Source organism: Ursus americanus, chromosome 9, assembly GCF_024610735.1.
Source record: "Ursus americanus isolate L20-20 chromosome 9, mUrsAme1.1.p, whole genome shotgun sequence".
Classification (NCBI taxonomy): domain Eukaryota; kingdom Metazoa; phylum Chordata; class Mammalia; order Carnivora; family Ursidae; genus Ursus; species Ursus americanus.
The window spans coordinates 46,879,857-46,895,322 of NC_142135.1; the positions used below are offsets into that span (position 1 = coordinate 46,879,857).

General features: G+C 36.8%; 1 protein-coding gene across 2 annotated transcripts in view; it reads right to left on the reverse strand.

Annotated features, from left to right (window-relative positions):
• Positions 1–2,489: 2,489 nt before the first annotated feature.
• Positions 2,490–15,466, reverse strand: part of CPNE3 (copine 3) — a 50,327-nt gene continuing 37,350 nt past the window's right edge. For both annotated transcript variants that reach the window (XM_045806020.2, XM_045806017.2), the window contains exons 12-16: positions 12,291–12,345; positions 12,160–12,211; positions 8,821–8,954; positions 7,462–7,698; positions 2,490–5,705 (exon numbers count right to left, since the gene is read on the reverse strand). In XM_045806020.2, coding sequence (XP_045661976.2) covers positions 5,595–5,705; positions 7,462–7,698; positions 8,821–8,954; positions 12,160–12,211; positions 12,291–12,345 — 589 coding nt within the window. In that variant the 3' untranslated portion in view covers positions 2,490–5,594. The remainder of the gene's footprint in view (positions 5,706–7,461; positions 7,699–8,820; positions 8,955–12,159; positions 12,212–12,290; positions 12,346–15,466) is intronic.

Genomic DNA, 15,466 nt, shown 5'->3' on the forward strand with positions numbered 1-15,466 from the left:
TGCCAGGCATATTCACGTAAGAGCAAGAAAGCCTATATGCTTGGAACAGAGTGGCCAAAGCAAAGATCAGTAGAAAAGTAGTCTAGAGGGGTGCCCAGGGTGGCTCAGTTGGTTATGCATCTGCTTTCGGCTCAGGTCATGATCCCAGGGTCTTGGGATCGAGCCCCGCATCAGGCTCCTTGCTCAGCAGGGAGCCTGCTTCTCCCTCTCCTGCCTGCCACTCTGCCTACTTGTGATCTTTCTCTCTCTCTCAAAAATAAATAAATAAAATCTTTAAAAAAAAAAAAGTCTAGAAAAGGAGTCTGAAAAATTGGTGGGATTAGTAACTTGAAGGTAGTGTTGGAGAATGATTTGTTGAAGTTGCAGTACTAGAGGGAGTGAGCTGGAAAGTGGGTTGTTATTGGAAAATGGGACATTTGAGATTAGGAAAGCGTTGTTTTTAGGAAAGAGTATTATTATGGGTAATAATAAAGTCTAGGGTATGACTTCAAGAGTGAGGATTGAGGTAAGGTGGAGAAAAAGATTATTACAGAGGGGTAGAAAGTGATCTAAACTAATGATAAGAGATTCAATGCTGGAGGTTTTAAAGAAGAGGGAGAGGTTATCTAAGACCGAAGGGCAGACCAAGGAGGACACTTAATCCTGCCTCCAAGACCAATGGTAGATTGGGAAGAGAAAATAACTACTTGAGAGGACTGCAGAGGAAGTAAGGTTCTTCAAGACAGCTGGTTTTAATTAGAGTAAAACCAGGAAGGGATTGTTCAGAAAAAGCACTGATAGAAAGGATTATGCTAATGAATGACCCAGGTTCTCAGGGCAGAGTGGAAGGGTTTGGGCAGTTGCAGTGAAGTGGGGTGTGGTTAGGATGTGGATTGCACAGAGGAGCTAGAGATGGGTTAGAGTGAGGAAGTTTATAATCTTGAACTTCTTGTGAGTACTGGCAGGATCAGTCCCAGCAGCCCTAGAACAGTGGAAGAAAGAAAGGAGTGCTGGAAGGAGGGGAGGGGGGAGCATCTTGCCAGCAGTGCTCGGGAGTCTCCTCTGTACTCTTGACTATGGATGCCTAAAGGCATAAGAAGAAACAATCCTACTTTCAACACAAAAGGGCCGCCTCACCTTGCTTATTCTTTTTTTATGTTAGCATCATATACTGCCTCCTTTTCCATATTAGATCATAAGCTCTTTGAAGTTACTAAGAAATTTTACTCATTTTGATGTTGCCTGTTGATTGCCAGTACTAAGCTACTCAATAAATATATGCTCAAAAACAAGTGAATACTTCTTACTGGATGGAAGGACTGGTTGAAAAAGACAAATTACTTCCTACTTAGTCTTCTGAGAACTCTCTAGAACTCCCCAATTCCTGATGCTCTTCTGAGTCCAGTCCTAAAAGACCAGGTACTGTTACAAAACCTGTTGTGCTCAGTCTGCTGGTGAAAAGGCCAGAGATATCATGGCCTCTCTTTCCCTGCTGTAAGAAGTAAAGATTCTGCTTATAATGATATTTGTCTCACAGATCACTTCTTTTTTTTTTTTTTAAGATTTTTATTTATTTATTTGACAGAGCACAAGCAGGGGGAACAGCAGACAATGGTAGAAGCAGGCTCCCCACTGAGCAAGGAGCCCATGTGGGACTTGATCCCAGGATCCTAGGATCATGACCTGAGATGAAGGCAGACACTTAACCAACTGAGCCACCTAGGTGTCCGTCACTGGTCACTTCTTCTTCAGGAGGACAGAATCAAGAGCCAAGCCAGAGTAAAATTCTCCAAGGATACCACAACCTGTTGTGAGTTTTTTGGGGGAATTGTAGCCAATGCTCAATGGCCATGATTGGTAACAAATGACAAGGGTCATGGTCTTGTTACAAGAAAGGGTTTGGCAATCCTGGGGATCTGTATCACCACCACGTGCAAACCAGGATCTGAACCACCAAAGAATTGATAAGATATGCACCTATGTGTGATTTGATGTGGAGTCAGGATTGTGGCAGGAAAAGCAGAGAATTCAGAAACTGACCTAGAATCAGACACTTTGCAAGTATGTGACCAAACATCTGAGTCTCTGCCATAAGGTGACCACTACTAACTCCCTCATCAGGGCCTCATCAAGGCAAAGCCACTGTGGCCAGGCCCAAGTTTGGCAACAGGCATCCATCTGCCTGACCTAAAATGTAAGGCTCTCCAGTTTTTCAAGAACGTAAACCTGATTACATCATTCTTTTGTTTAAGCCAATTCAGTGGCATCCTATTACCTTTAGCTTAAGCCTGAACTCCCTTGCATGCCCCAGAGGTCCTGCAGGATGTAATCTCTACCAATCACTCCATTTCCTCTCTCCCCTCTTCTCCTATGACTTTTCCTCCCACACTTTATATTCCAGCACACTTTACGTTATTTCCATTCCATTTTTTTAAATAAATAAATCCCATAAAATAATTTAAAAAAAAACCCAAACTGTTCAATTCAGTAAAATATGAATACAGGCCACCTAAAATACTATATTCACTTTATTTCTAATTTTTCTACTGGTTTTAATAACATTTAGAGAAAGAATAAATGAAAACAAGGCACTATTGTATCACATCAAGAAATAATTTTATCCAATGGGAATTCAAATGGGAGATATATTTAACATCAATTCATATATTAGTAACTTATACACTTATTATCAAGTATGACATCAATAAGCACAAAATAGTCTCTTGCAATCTCAACCAAACTTCTGGCTTCCCTTATGTGTCACTCCCACTACTACTAACTGCACACATAAAGAGACTAGGGACAATTTATTGAAGATGGTTTTCCAGGAAATTTATAAAATGAAAAAGGCAAAATATGTCAAATAAAGCATAAACAGCAATGGGCCCAGAATTTTCTCTGGAAAGGCTGCCTAAGGCACTACCAAAAAAACAGCTGTAAATCCCTGATCTGACTTTGAAATTTTATGATCTTGAAAATTTCAATTTGAAGCACAAGGTGACATGACCATGCTAATTGGTGTATTATTTTCTCAGTAAAGGCATATGTGAGAAATATTATCTCTATCCAGGACACTGTGACCCCAATATATATTTGTAATACAGCTGATTATATACGGTGTGAAAGTCAACTTGGTTATTTTTTTTTAATGCAATTTAGGAACTAATGACACTTGAATGAATGATGGCACAATAGGGAAAAGGACTATTTTTACATAAAACAATATTAAATCAGCATATGATGAGGTGAAATGGTCAGACTGTAAGAATTTTACAAAATGGTAATTTAGAAATTGTAAATGCTTTTATTCAAAACTGCAAAAAAGGAATCAATTATCCTCATTTGCTGGAATCACAATTCTTATGACTAACAGCATCTACTGATGAATCTGATCAAGAATGAATAAACAAAATTAATTTAAAAATTGGAATGAAAACGAAAATAAAAATTGGAATGATTCTGGTTAAAACCAGAACACAAAATTATGAAGACCAAATCACTTTGACAGTGGTGACAGAAGTACTGTTATTTGGCTAATGAAAACATGGAACGCTCCTGATCAGTGGTTTCCGAGTGCCCCGTGCAAATAACTCAGGAGCTGCCAGAAGCTGGTTAAGGAGAGTGAGGAGGAGGCCCAGTGAATAGGGCTCTGGACCCTGCTCTGGACCTAGAGAAGCAGTATCTACTTCTGTCTGTTCCACCATACACTGAGAATGTGTGTACATCTTTTTTTTTAAGGCTTCAATTTGTTAAAGAAAAAAATCCTGAAAACCAGAGCAATGTATATATGCTGTATCCAAGCACACAAACAGAATTGAAATCAGGACATCTGAGCCAAAAAGTCTCCAAACTACTGGAAGAATTATCAGTTTTCTTCTCACTTAACTATTGTTAAAATGACTTGTCAACTGAGATTGCCATAGGGTAACAGACTACTAGTTAGGTACCTTCAGGTTAATAGCACACATGCAAAGGCGAGCTAGCTAAGTGGGAAAGTGAGAACTGCTCACATGAGCTAGGCAACCACAACAGCAGGAGGTCTCCTCTTTAGCCTGACCTTGGCAACAAGCTGTTTCTGAGAAGCCAAAGCTCTTCATGACTAAAAGCTCATCTCCTTTAGGTATTCCAGAGAACAAGCGATATGAGCTCTGGTACAAGTTTTCAATAAGACTGAAAGGCATGTCAGCAAGGCACTGGTGCATCCACTTAAGGATATAGGATAAACACACAATTTTTAACATTAAATTGTTAGAGATGATTGGCCAACATACGAATATGCATAGTACTTGGCACACAGATCCTTTAATAAAATGTTACTGAATCTATTCCGAAAATGTCACATTTGCTAAGTAATACGTTCTAAAGGGTAAAAATCAGGAAAAAAAATTCTACTCTAAAAAAAAAAAGCACGTAAAGTCCACTGTACCCTAACGCAGCAGTGGGAAACTTTTTTTTAAGTTATAACACATTTTTAGGCTTAATACACATGTTTTGGGCTTAGGAAATAAAATAATTAAAAAGCAAAATTTGGTTTTGATTAATACATAACCACTATCATGAGTTTAAAAATCAGACTAAAAATGTTACTAAAAAAGGGAGAAAATGTCTAAATGAATCTGCACAAATGTACAAATCAATGTGTGAGAGCTTAGCAAGGAAATTATAAAAATTGTGTTTTTTTTAAATATTTCATTAGTTAAAAGGAAATGGAATTCTGAATTTCCCCGTATATATTTGGTCCTCATAGCTTTCCTGGACAAAGCAGTCCTAACCATTTTAGTAAACTCCAATTAAAATACTCTAATAATGTTGAATCTAGGACAACCTATTATCTACGCAGATACAGAATCCTGAAAGTCACATACAGTAAATGAAAAGGTCAAATTTGACCATGTTTACAGTATTCTACAATGAAAATGGAAAATCCAGGAAGGCAAATAAAAATGGCTTACTTATATGAGGTTCCTTTTACTTGTTGATTGTACATTTTAAGAATTGGATATATGCCTTCCCTTCTCATCCAGTATTTTTTAAGAAGTCCTAAGTGAATGCATACTGTTTTGTAAACTGCATTGTCTAAACTGCAAAATTCAGGCAAAAGCGAATGTAGTTTTATCCCATGGAAAAGCACTGAATACAGTTATAGGAACAAATTCAGTATCATCTAATTTAAGAAGTTCTTGTTTTCAGGTATGGTTACATTGGTTTGTAAAACATATATTGCCTAGAACAAAGTACAGCAACCTGTAAATCACAACCCAGTAATTTTTCAGTCTTTCTACTGATAAACATTCAAAAATAGTATTTTCACCATATGAAAGTAAACACCACAACCACCAAATCAACTTTTCTCACACAAGTTTCTAATCCCCATAGCGTCACTGCAAGTCGCTAGCAATCACTGCATCGATTGAGCAAAGATTAACTTAGCACTTTCCTCCAAAAAAAGTATAAAAAGAATGCTTTAAATAGATATAACCCATAGAGAACCAGGTTTACATCATAAATGCTGGGGAGAAAAAGCATGTAAAATAACAGATTCATGATTCGGGGTGGGAGAGGAATCCATTGCTCCACAGCACAAAAGAATTCTGCTCCGGCGGCCATAGCCCCTTTCATTTCTTAGCTGGGTTCTTGGGAGGAAGCAGTTTGTATGTGTTGAAGTAGCCCACCACCTGCTGGGGGATCTCTGCCAAGACACACTGAGCGAGCGCTTCTTTTGGAGCCTTATGAAAAAACAAAATCAAAGTGACTTTATTAGTAACCAAATTTTTACTGGCATTTTGATAACAGACTAGGAATACCTCGCCTGTCAGTAAAAAGCAGTAATTCCTAATTCCTAGGCTTATATCTTGTTTTAGGAACAGTCTATGAAACACAGAATAAGCTAAAAAACCGATGTTACTGAGGAGTGCTTTATTACTCCCACTGATATTTATCAAGTCCTTTTTTGGTGCCAGCATTTTGGCATTTGATAATTACTTTTTTCTTTAACTTTTAAAGGTGGGTTTTTCATTCACTTGGCATTAATTCTTTTTAACTTTTTATTTTGAAATAATTACATATTCATAGGAAGTTGTAAAAATAATATTCACCCAGTTTCTTCCAAAGGTAGTACCTTTTATAACTATAGTAGAATATCAAAACCAAAAAACTGATAATGGTACAGTTCACAGGCCTTATTCAGATTTTCCCAGTTTTATTTTACACTCATTTGCATGTGTGGATATATTATTCTATGTAATTTTATCATCTGGGTAGATCTGTATAACCATTACCACAATCAAGATACAGAACTGTTTCATCATCACAAGGATCCCTAACAACACTTTTAATCACCTTCCCCCACACTCATACATTGACTGCTGAGAATGTAAAAAAGCATAACCATTCTGGAAAAGTTCAACAGTTTCTTTAATAATTAAACATGCAATAATCATACGACCCAGCAACTGCACTTCTGGGTATTTATCCTAGAGAAATAAAAATTTATGCTTGCACAGGGGTGCCTGGGTGGCACAGCGGTTAAGCGTCTGCCTTCGGCTCAGGGCGTGATCCCGGCGTTGTGGGATCGAGCCCCACATCAGGCTCCTCCGCTATGAGCCTGCTTCTTCCTCTCCCACTCCCCCTGCTTGTGTTCCCTCTCTCACTGGCTGTCTCTATCTCTGTCGAATAAATAAATAAAATCTTTAAAAAAAAAAAAAGAAAGAAAAAAGAAAAAAATTTATGCTTGCACAAAAACCTGTACATGAATGTTTATAGCAGCTTTGCATATAACAGACAAAAACTGAAAACAATTAAAGATGTCCTTCAATGGATGAACGGTTACACCCGTGGAATATTCCTCAGCAATAAAAAGGAACACATGCAGCAACAGCCCTACAGAAAATTTTGGTGAGTGAAAAAAAAAAAGCCAACCCTAACATTTCTGTAACATTTTTGAAATGACAAAATTATGGAAGAACAGATTAGTGGTTGCCTAGGATTAAAGGGGGGTGGAAGGACAAGGGAAGTGGGTGTGGCTATAGAGGGCAACACAAGGAGTCCTGAGGTGATGGACCTTGATTGTTTATCAATGTCTACATCCTGGCCATGGATTCTGTGCTATAGTTTTACAAGATGTTACCGCTGGAGTTAACTGGGTAAAACAAAGTCCTGAGAGATTTTCATCAGATCAACTTCCAGTTTCGCAAATTCATCATATACTTGTATAGAGTTTTCCTCTTGTTACATACATAGGTAAAGATAAAATGTATTTTAAAACATTCATAGCAACACCATTTATAACAATTTATCATATAGACTGCAAGTATGCAAGTATACAACTTGAAGCAAAACTGTGAAAGCTAATTAGCGCTCTTCAAACCAAAAATCCATACATCCTCACCCCAGACACCTACTCAACTACTTGGTTATGGATTGGTGAAGCTCTGTGTTCAAACTCCTTAGTGTGCATGAAGAATGAGGAGGAGTGGTACTCACGTTCTGGAACTGTCTGAAAGGCACAAACTGGACTATATCTCGGATGGCTACCTCTCCAGATGGGGAGCGGAGACTTCCACCATCACCATCCAGAAACTCCATGGCACCGAAGTCAGCACCTCCTACTCCAACAATGATGATGGACATAGGAAGCTTGGCAGCATTAACTATAGCTTGTCTGGTCTCATCAAGGTCTGTTATCACACCATCAGTAATGATTAAGAGCACATAATATTGCTGCCAAGAAAGAAAATTATATCCACTGAACAGGTTGAGCTCCCAAACAATAAAAGCAATGGTTAAAAACATCTCCAGCTTAATGAGTCATTCAGTCTCTTTCTTGCTCAGTCTCCTTGCCAATCTCTACCCAGGATACAATCTACATGAAATATTCTAATTTCTCTAATGACAAGGGAATTTATTGATACAAAAATTGCAGATTTATTAAAAGTGCGACAGACCACAAAATAAGGTTGGCATAAATATACAGAAGCAAGACATCTAAATGTCAAAGATTAAACTTTTAGTGAGCATAGTGAGGAATAAATACTTTAACATAAGTATTAAATATGTTAAAGTATTGATCAAAGGAGTAAGTGGCAACTCTGCTTCTAAAAGGTCAAATATGGAAGTAGAATTGTTTATCAAACTAAAGTGTACTTTTTAAAAAACGGATATGGTTTAAGGAGGGGATCTTTCTCTCAATTCTGTCATTTCTGATAAACATTTTTAGAGGATGGTAAAATGTTATATAAAATTGTGACTCAATCTTTGGGTCATTTAAATCTGGAATGGAAATAAGTTTTATAACAAAGCTAACACGTGCTGCGTGTTTACTCTGCCCCAGGCACTGTGCACTTTATATGAATTACCTTATTTCACCTTTCAGCAATCATATGAGGTAAAATAAAATCCCTGCCTTACTTTTGGGTATAAAAAGTTATGAAGCTAAGAGAGATTTGGTATCAAGGTCCAACAGGTAATGGTTATCTAATCCAAACCTTTTAAATACAGTAAGTAAGTTTTCATCACCAACCGAAATTATAAATTTTCTCAACCTTAATTTGTTAAGTCTACCTTTGAAAGGGTAGATGTTAATCATTTCTTTTTAGTAAAACCTATTTAAGAAAATTAATTCAAATGGCAAAGAAAAGACTCATGAGGATAAGGGCTATTTTTTTGTTGTCTTGTTTTTAATGATCACTAATTTAATAACAACAGTTGTTACTCCTGAACCAAAGATAGCTATATTATTACTTCATGCTCTTTGTATCTCAGTGGAACAAATAAATGGAAAAATGGCACCAGAAGCAACGCCCAGCCCACATGCTCCTTGTCCCCTGGCACTACAGCACTTACAGAAGCTGTCTGTTGTTGTGTGGCTGCAGCAGCAAACCTGGCCACATGGTTTATGATCGGAGAAAAATTAGTTGGTCCATAGAGTTTTATCTGAGGAAGGCAGGCCCGATATGCCTCTATAATGCCTTGGATTCCTAGATTAAAAAAAAGCAGTATTAAAAATTGTCAAACACAATTTAATTATTCATTGTTTACCATACTGGTTAATTTAATTATATATATGTATGTGTATGTATATATATGTCTATTGCTTTAGTTAAAAATTCTATATTCAAGAGTTCCTCTTAAACTATGTTATTACAAAACTTCATAGCTATGCTCCATTGCAAAAACCTACAAATGCTACCGTCCCCCAATAAAAGACATTTATTTTCATCTCAGCCAAATTATTCATTGATCTACAGTAGGACTGTTATATTGCATAATTTTTGTGTTTTAGGAACAAGACTTTAATGGAAAAGAATCATGAAAAATGTGCTGCAGCACACAACTGACAATAAGAGGTAAGAAAAATTTATTGATTAAATGGAAAAACTTTTGCACATGTGGCCATAGATTTTACAAAATCAGATGGCTATAAACCTAATGTTAATTGTAGTCAAGAGTTTACTCAATAACTTAAAGGTTAAGCATGGTATGGCAAACTGCATAGTTCCAAAAATTCCTTTCCAGGTTATGTATTACATTTTGCTGCCGAAATACTAATGTGTGTGTTTGTTTATGCCATACTGCCTGGGCCTTCTGGGATGTTGTATAGTGGAAGACTGGGCAGGGCCATTCAACAGCTTTGGCCAAAGCATGTAAATGGACATGACATTCATGTCTAAGTAGACATTTTAAGAGCCACTGCCTGTTTTCACCAGCAATCTTGCTCTTTCCCTCTGCAAAGGGAATAGCACATCCCAGATAAGGTCTTGAGTCCCAGAATAAGAAGAAACATAGAGCAGACTAGCGACATGTAAAGGGATATGTAAATGAGCAAGAAATAAACTACTGCTATTATAAATTACTGAGAGTTAGACTGTTATAACAGCACAACTTAGTGGAAGTTGAATGGCATTCCTGGTAAAAGCACTGCTAATGAAGCTTTGATGTGACATATGCGCCTGTGGAATCTACCCTTTATATTAGGGTGTCCAGGATGCAGGTAAGATACTAGAAACCCTCAAGAACGTCCCCCATGATATTTGTTGAGATCATCAAGGAAATTTGCCTCAAAAGATTTTAATGTAAACCAAAACAGGTCTCTTGCTTAAAATATATCCAATAGAACAGAGATCAACAAGGAAAAGTAGATACTTAATTTAAAAGTTTCACAAGACCAATTCTCTTAACAGTTAAGAGTTCTAATTCACTCCTCTTAGTCACTCTGAACTTAGGAAGAAGTTAGTTCAGTACTAACAAAAATAATATTAACATAGGCCAGCAGCAGGATCTTACTCCCTTACTGCAATGATACATACTGTAGAAAATTTGAGTCCCCAGAGCAATAATATTCTCTTTCATTTTTATCATCTCAGCTTGCTTTCAATTTGAAGATATATGAACTATTAAATTTCTTCACAAATATCAATTGCCTTCAGTTCCTCCACTAAAATTAAGTTATGCCAAAATCCTTCCTTTGCATTAAAGGAACAAGTGAGACATATTATTTCTGGGCAACTAAGTTCAATAATTAATTAAGAAAAGGGGATTCAATTTCCTTGCCTTAAAATAAGGTTGTATTTTTTTCAGCATAGTATGTTCTTTGTCTAAAACTAAAGGGATTGGGATGCCTGGGTGGCCCAGTTGTTTAAGTGTCTGCCTTCGGCTCAGGTCATGATCTAGTACCCAGGGTACTGTGATCTAGTCCCACATCAGGGGACTGAACAAGGAGCCTGCTACTCCCTCAGCTTACCACTCCCCCTGCTTGTGCTCTCTCTCTTTCTCTGAAAAATAAATTAAGTCTTTAAAAATAAAATAAAACCAAACAGATTATTTTTTCCAAACTATAAACCCAAAGTAGAAAAGCTGTGCTTAATGGCAGCCCAAAGATGGGCTCATTTTACTCAGAGTAAATGAACTTCTAAAAAGAATTATCACATGATATAAGTCATCTATATTTATTGGCAAGAAATGAGACATAATTACACCAAATTCCAAAAATTGTTCCAATTTCATCATAGGCATGAAACACAGTTCTCAAAAAGAATTGCTATTCCCAGTTTCAAATGGCTAGGGATAAAAAGGTCACAACTGGCCACTGAAAGTACATCAAAGGAACACTGAATTAGTGTGAAAAAAGTGCCCTGGAAAAACAAGAAAATCCTAATATAGGATGCCTGGGTGGCTCATCGGTTAAGCATCTGCTTTTGGCTCAGATCATGATCCGAGGGTCCTGGGATCAAGTTCCCCATCGGGCTCCTTGCTCAGTAGGGAGCCCTCTGCCTGCCACTCCCCCTGCTTGTGCTCTCTTCTCTTTCTCTCTCTGACAAATAAATAAATAAAATCTTAAAAAAAAAAAAAAGAAAAGAAAAACACCCTAATACAAACTATCCCAACAAAATGTTCATGCTCTTCTGCCTTATGAATACTGTTCATGAATACTGAAGATAAGTAAAGACACCCTCTTTTGCTAGAAATCTAAACATTCTGTAACTGTCAACAGGACCCTTTGCAGAAAATTAGCTTATTGTCTACAGTTTTATGCCTCTGCCCCTACCTCCCTGTCGTCTTCCAAACTGTTCAGTCTTTTATCATTTTGTGGTACATTTGGTATTTTAGGTTGATTGCTCAATGGGTAAAAAGGAAGGAGCCCTTGGATATTTGAGGTATTAAAAAAAAAATGAAACAAATGTCAGCCTTCTGCTGTCTATTCAGAGGAAAGCCACTATAAGAATTTAATTCTTTGTTCCTTTAGCCCATTCAGATGTAGTCTGAGTAACAATTATTTGATGCTGGACATTTTTTTCCTTGTAGAGAGTGACTGCTACTCTTGAGAAAAGCTTCATAAATCTGATGTTGGATTACTCATTTTATTGAAGGTTTGTTTTAAAATAAGATGTGAAAATAATATGATTATTTTTATTGATGTATTCTCAAGATTGGGAATTTTCTTGTTCTGTTAAAGCCTCTTAAAGTAGAACTTATCCAACAATCATCATCATAATAGATTTGCACCATTAGTATCTTTAACACTCAAACTAACGTCGTGTAATTCTTCTAGTTTATACAACAGAACGTTAAATATGTCACAAAAAGAAAACTAGGGAGGGAATTTGAGTAAACCACAAGAAAAAAACAAGTAACAAACTAGTGAGGTGTTCAGTATAAAATCTTCCTGTTTATTTTTTAGCTTACCGTTGCAGTAGGGATTGGATGGATTAAAGTTCATTGGAAACTCATGAGAAACCTGCCAAAAGAGGAAAGGATTGATGAAGCCGGTTTTGCTTTTGTGGGAGGCAAATATTTAAAATAAGATTTCCTCTTACCTGCCACTGAGGAGGTATCTGAGCTCCAAAACCAAAAGCTGGAAACATTTTATCACTAAAAAGAAAATTCATAAAAACTGAAAGATCATTTTTTTCAAAATAGAAAATTTTATCTTTACTCTTAATAAATCTGATAGGTTTTTTAAAAAATTCAAAATCTTAGGAAAACATAAAGATTAAACCAATAATAACCACCAGAGAGAACCCATGTTAATATTTGGCATCAATCATTGTAAGTATTTTTCTGTGCAATGAGGGAGAAAAATGTCTCTCTCTATATACTTATAAAAATGGAGTTTAAATTCATATTTTATAATGTTATTTTCTACTTAAATACTACATATCATTTTGCTGAATAAATATGTAGATAAATCCATAAAGCTTTACAAACCACAAGTTCATTGGTTTATGGCAAACTCATCTGGCAGCAAAAGCTGACCTCAACTGATATGAGGTTATTTATAGCTTTTATTCATGCCACTGACTATGAATATTCATACATTTGGCCACAGAAACATGGTACAAATGCCACATGCAAAATTCTCACATTGTTTGTAGCAAAATGTGTGAATATTTGGCCCCGATGGTTTAGGGATAAGGGATTATGGACCTGAATATATAACATCATGTGAATGGCTGCCAAGTATTCCACTGTATCGATATTCTCCCTGAACCAATAAATATCCAATGTTTTGCTATTATAAAACACTGTAATGAACATACTAATTTTTCTGCTAGGATATATATTTTTTTAAGATTTTATTTATGTATTTGTCAGACAAAGAAAGAGAGAGCACAAGCAGGGGGAATGGCAGGCAGAGGGAGAAGCTGGCCCCCCGCTGAGCAAGAAGCCTGATGCTGGAATCGATCCCAGGAGCTGAAGTCAGCTTCACTGACTGAGCCACCTAGGCATCCCAGCTAGGATACTCTTTTTGTATTAATTCTTAATGGTTCTTTTTGCATTGAGGATCGAACCTAAGTCAGACACATCAGGAGTATTTTTCCCAGTTTGTAGTCTGCCTTTAACTTTGTTTAAAATATACTTCCTATTATAGTTTTCAATATTAATGAATGTGAACAAATAAAATTTCTTTCATGATTTCTGCCTCTGCTGCCTTGCTTAGCCTTCCTCACTGCAAGATTATAAAGAATTCACACATATTTATCCCTAGAACGTTCAAGGTTTGATTTTGATATTAAACTTCGAATTCATCCATAAAGTGTTTTGGAGTACGATATGAAACAGAAACTGCTACTCTCCACCTGTATCCATCCTCTCCATTCTTAATAATGGAACACCTGAGCTAGAGACCACATAGCTCTACTCCAGCTTCTCTGGGCTGCATGTGGCCAGGTGGTGGCTAGATTCTGGTTAAGAAAATGTGAGTAGAAGTGGTCGTCAGTTGCTTCTGAATGACGGTGCCCCTAGGAGGGAAGGCACCTGTACTCCTTCCCAGTTGTCTTTCTCTTCCTCCCACTGACTAGACAAGATGAGAAGCATAGCGGCTGCCTTGGACCCAGGGGTGGAATCTACGACTTGACAATGGTAGGACTGCCCTATCAGTCCTATACTATCTCTAGACTTGCAACATAAAAGAGAAATAAACCTCTATTTTGGTAAATGCACTTTGTTTTTGGGATGTCCATTCCAGCAGTTTGTCTATACTCTATACAAAATAGTACCCTAACAGGGGCACCTGGCTGGCTCAGTTGGTGGAGCATACGATTCTTGATCTCAAGGTTGTGAGTTGGAGTCCCATGTTAGGTGCAGAGATTACTTAAAAATAAAATCTTAAAAAAAAAAAAACTAGTACCTTAACATATACCAGTATGAGTTAGGGATCTAAATTCACTTCTGGTCTCGTTTAACAGCTATGACAACTCCTTTCCCCTAAAATGTCATCTCTATCACATACTAAGTTTACGTACACACTAGGGTCTATTTCAAAGACTTCTTGCTTTGTTCTATTGGTCATGTACTAGTTCTGTAATATTAATATAGCTTTAAAATAAGTTTTAATATCTGCTAGAACAAACTCCCCTCATTTTTTTCCCTGAAAAATTTCTTGGCTATTCTGATTCATTTTTCTTTCCAGAAAATTTTAAAAATCATTTTAGCACTGTCCGACTGCAATTTTGATTAGAATTGATTAATTCTGGGAGAAATTTTATATCTTACATCATTATGACATCTGCCTATCTAGAATCATGGTATATCTCTCCATTTAAAAAAGTTTCCTTCTCTCTTAGTACAACTTTGTAGATTTCCCTCACTATAGATCCTAGACCGCTTACTGAATTCATTCTAATTTTTTTTACATTATGAATTGCGACCTTGTATCTGCTATGATGTCTTAAATTGGTTATTGCTGGCTAGTGAGAAATTGCTGATTTTTAAATTTTTGTTGTATCTGACCACCTTTCTGAACTCTCACTACTTTCTAATATTTTTTTACTTGATTATTTTAGGTTTGAATTCATTCCTTATAGGTTTGCCAGAATTTATGTGAGAAATTGTCTGGTGCCCTTGTGAGGAGTGGCTCTCTGACTAGCTAGTCCATTCCTTCCATGGTTCCAGGTCTACTCAGGCTCTTTGAATCAACTTTGGGGGGTAATTTAAAGTCCCCCCTCCACCCAAAAAAATTATCCTTTAATCCAGATTTTCCAATATAATAACAAAGTTTTACATAGTATTAACTTTTAATTTTTAATGTTTTTTCCTGAATTTACGCTTATAATCTCTATCCCATTACTAATATTCTATGCATGTTTTCTTTTTCTTGGGGGTCAGCATTGGCAGATTGGCCTGAGTTTTGTTGAACTTGCAAAGAATCATCTCTACATTTAACATATTCATTAGTGGGGCTCTTTAAACTTTCCAAGTCCCTACTTTCAGTGCTTAGAGGAAATACAGCACAGTACATAATACAGCTTGGAATGCATGTCTCTGGAGCAGACAGCCCAGGCTCAATTCTGTCTCTGTCAGTTACCAGTTGAGTGACGCTGGACAAGTTAACTCCCTATGCCTCAGGTTTCTCATCTGTACACTGTAGATGATAATGGATGATAACAGTACCTATGTCACAGCAAAGTATGAGGATTAGGCGAGTATCACATAGAAACTATTAAATTGTACCTGACACATAAAAGCTAATATATAGATAGAATCTGCTATT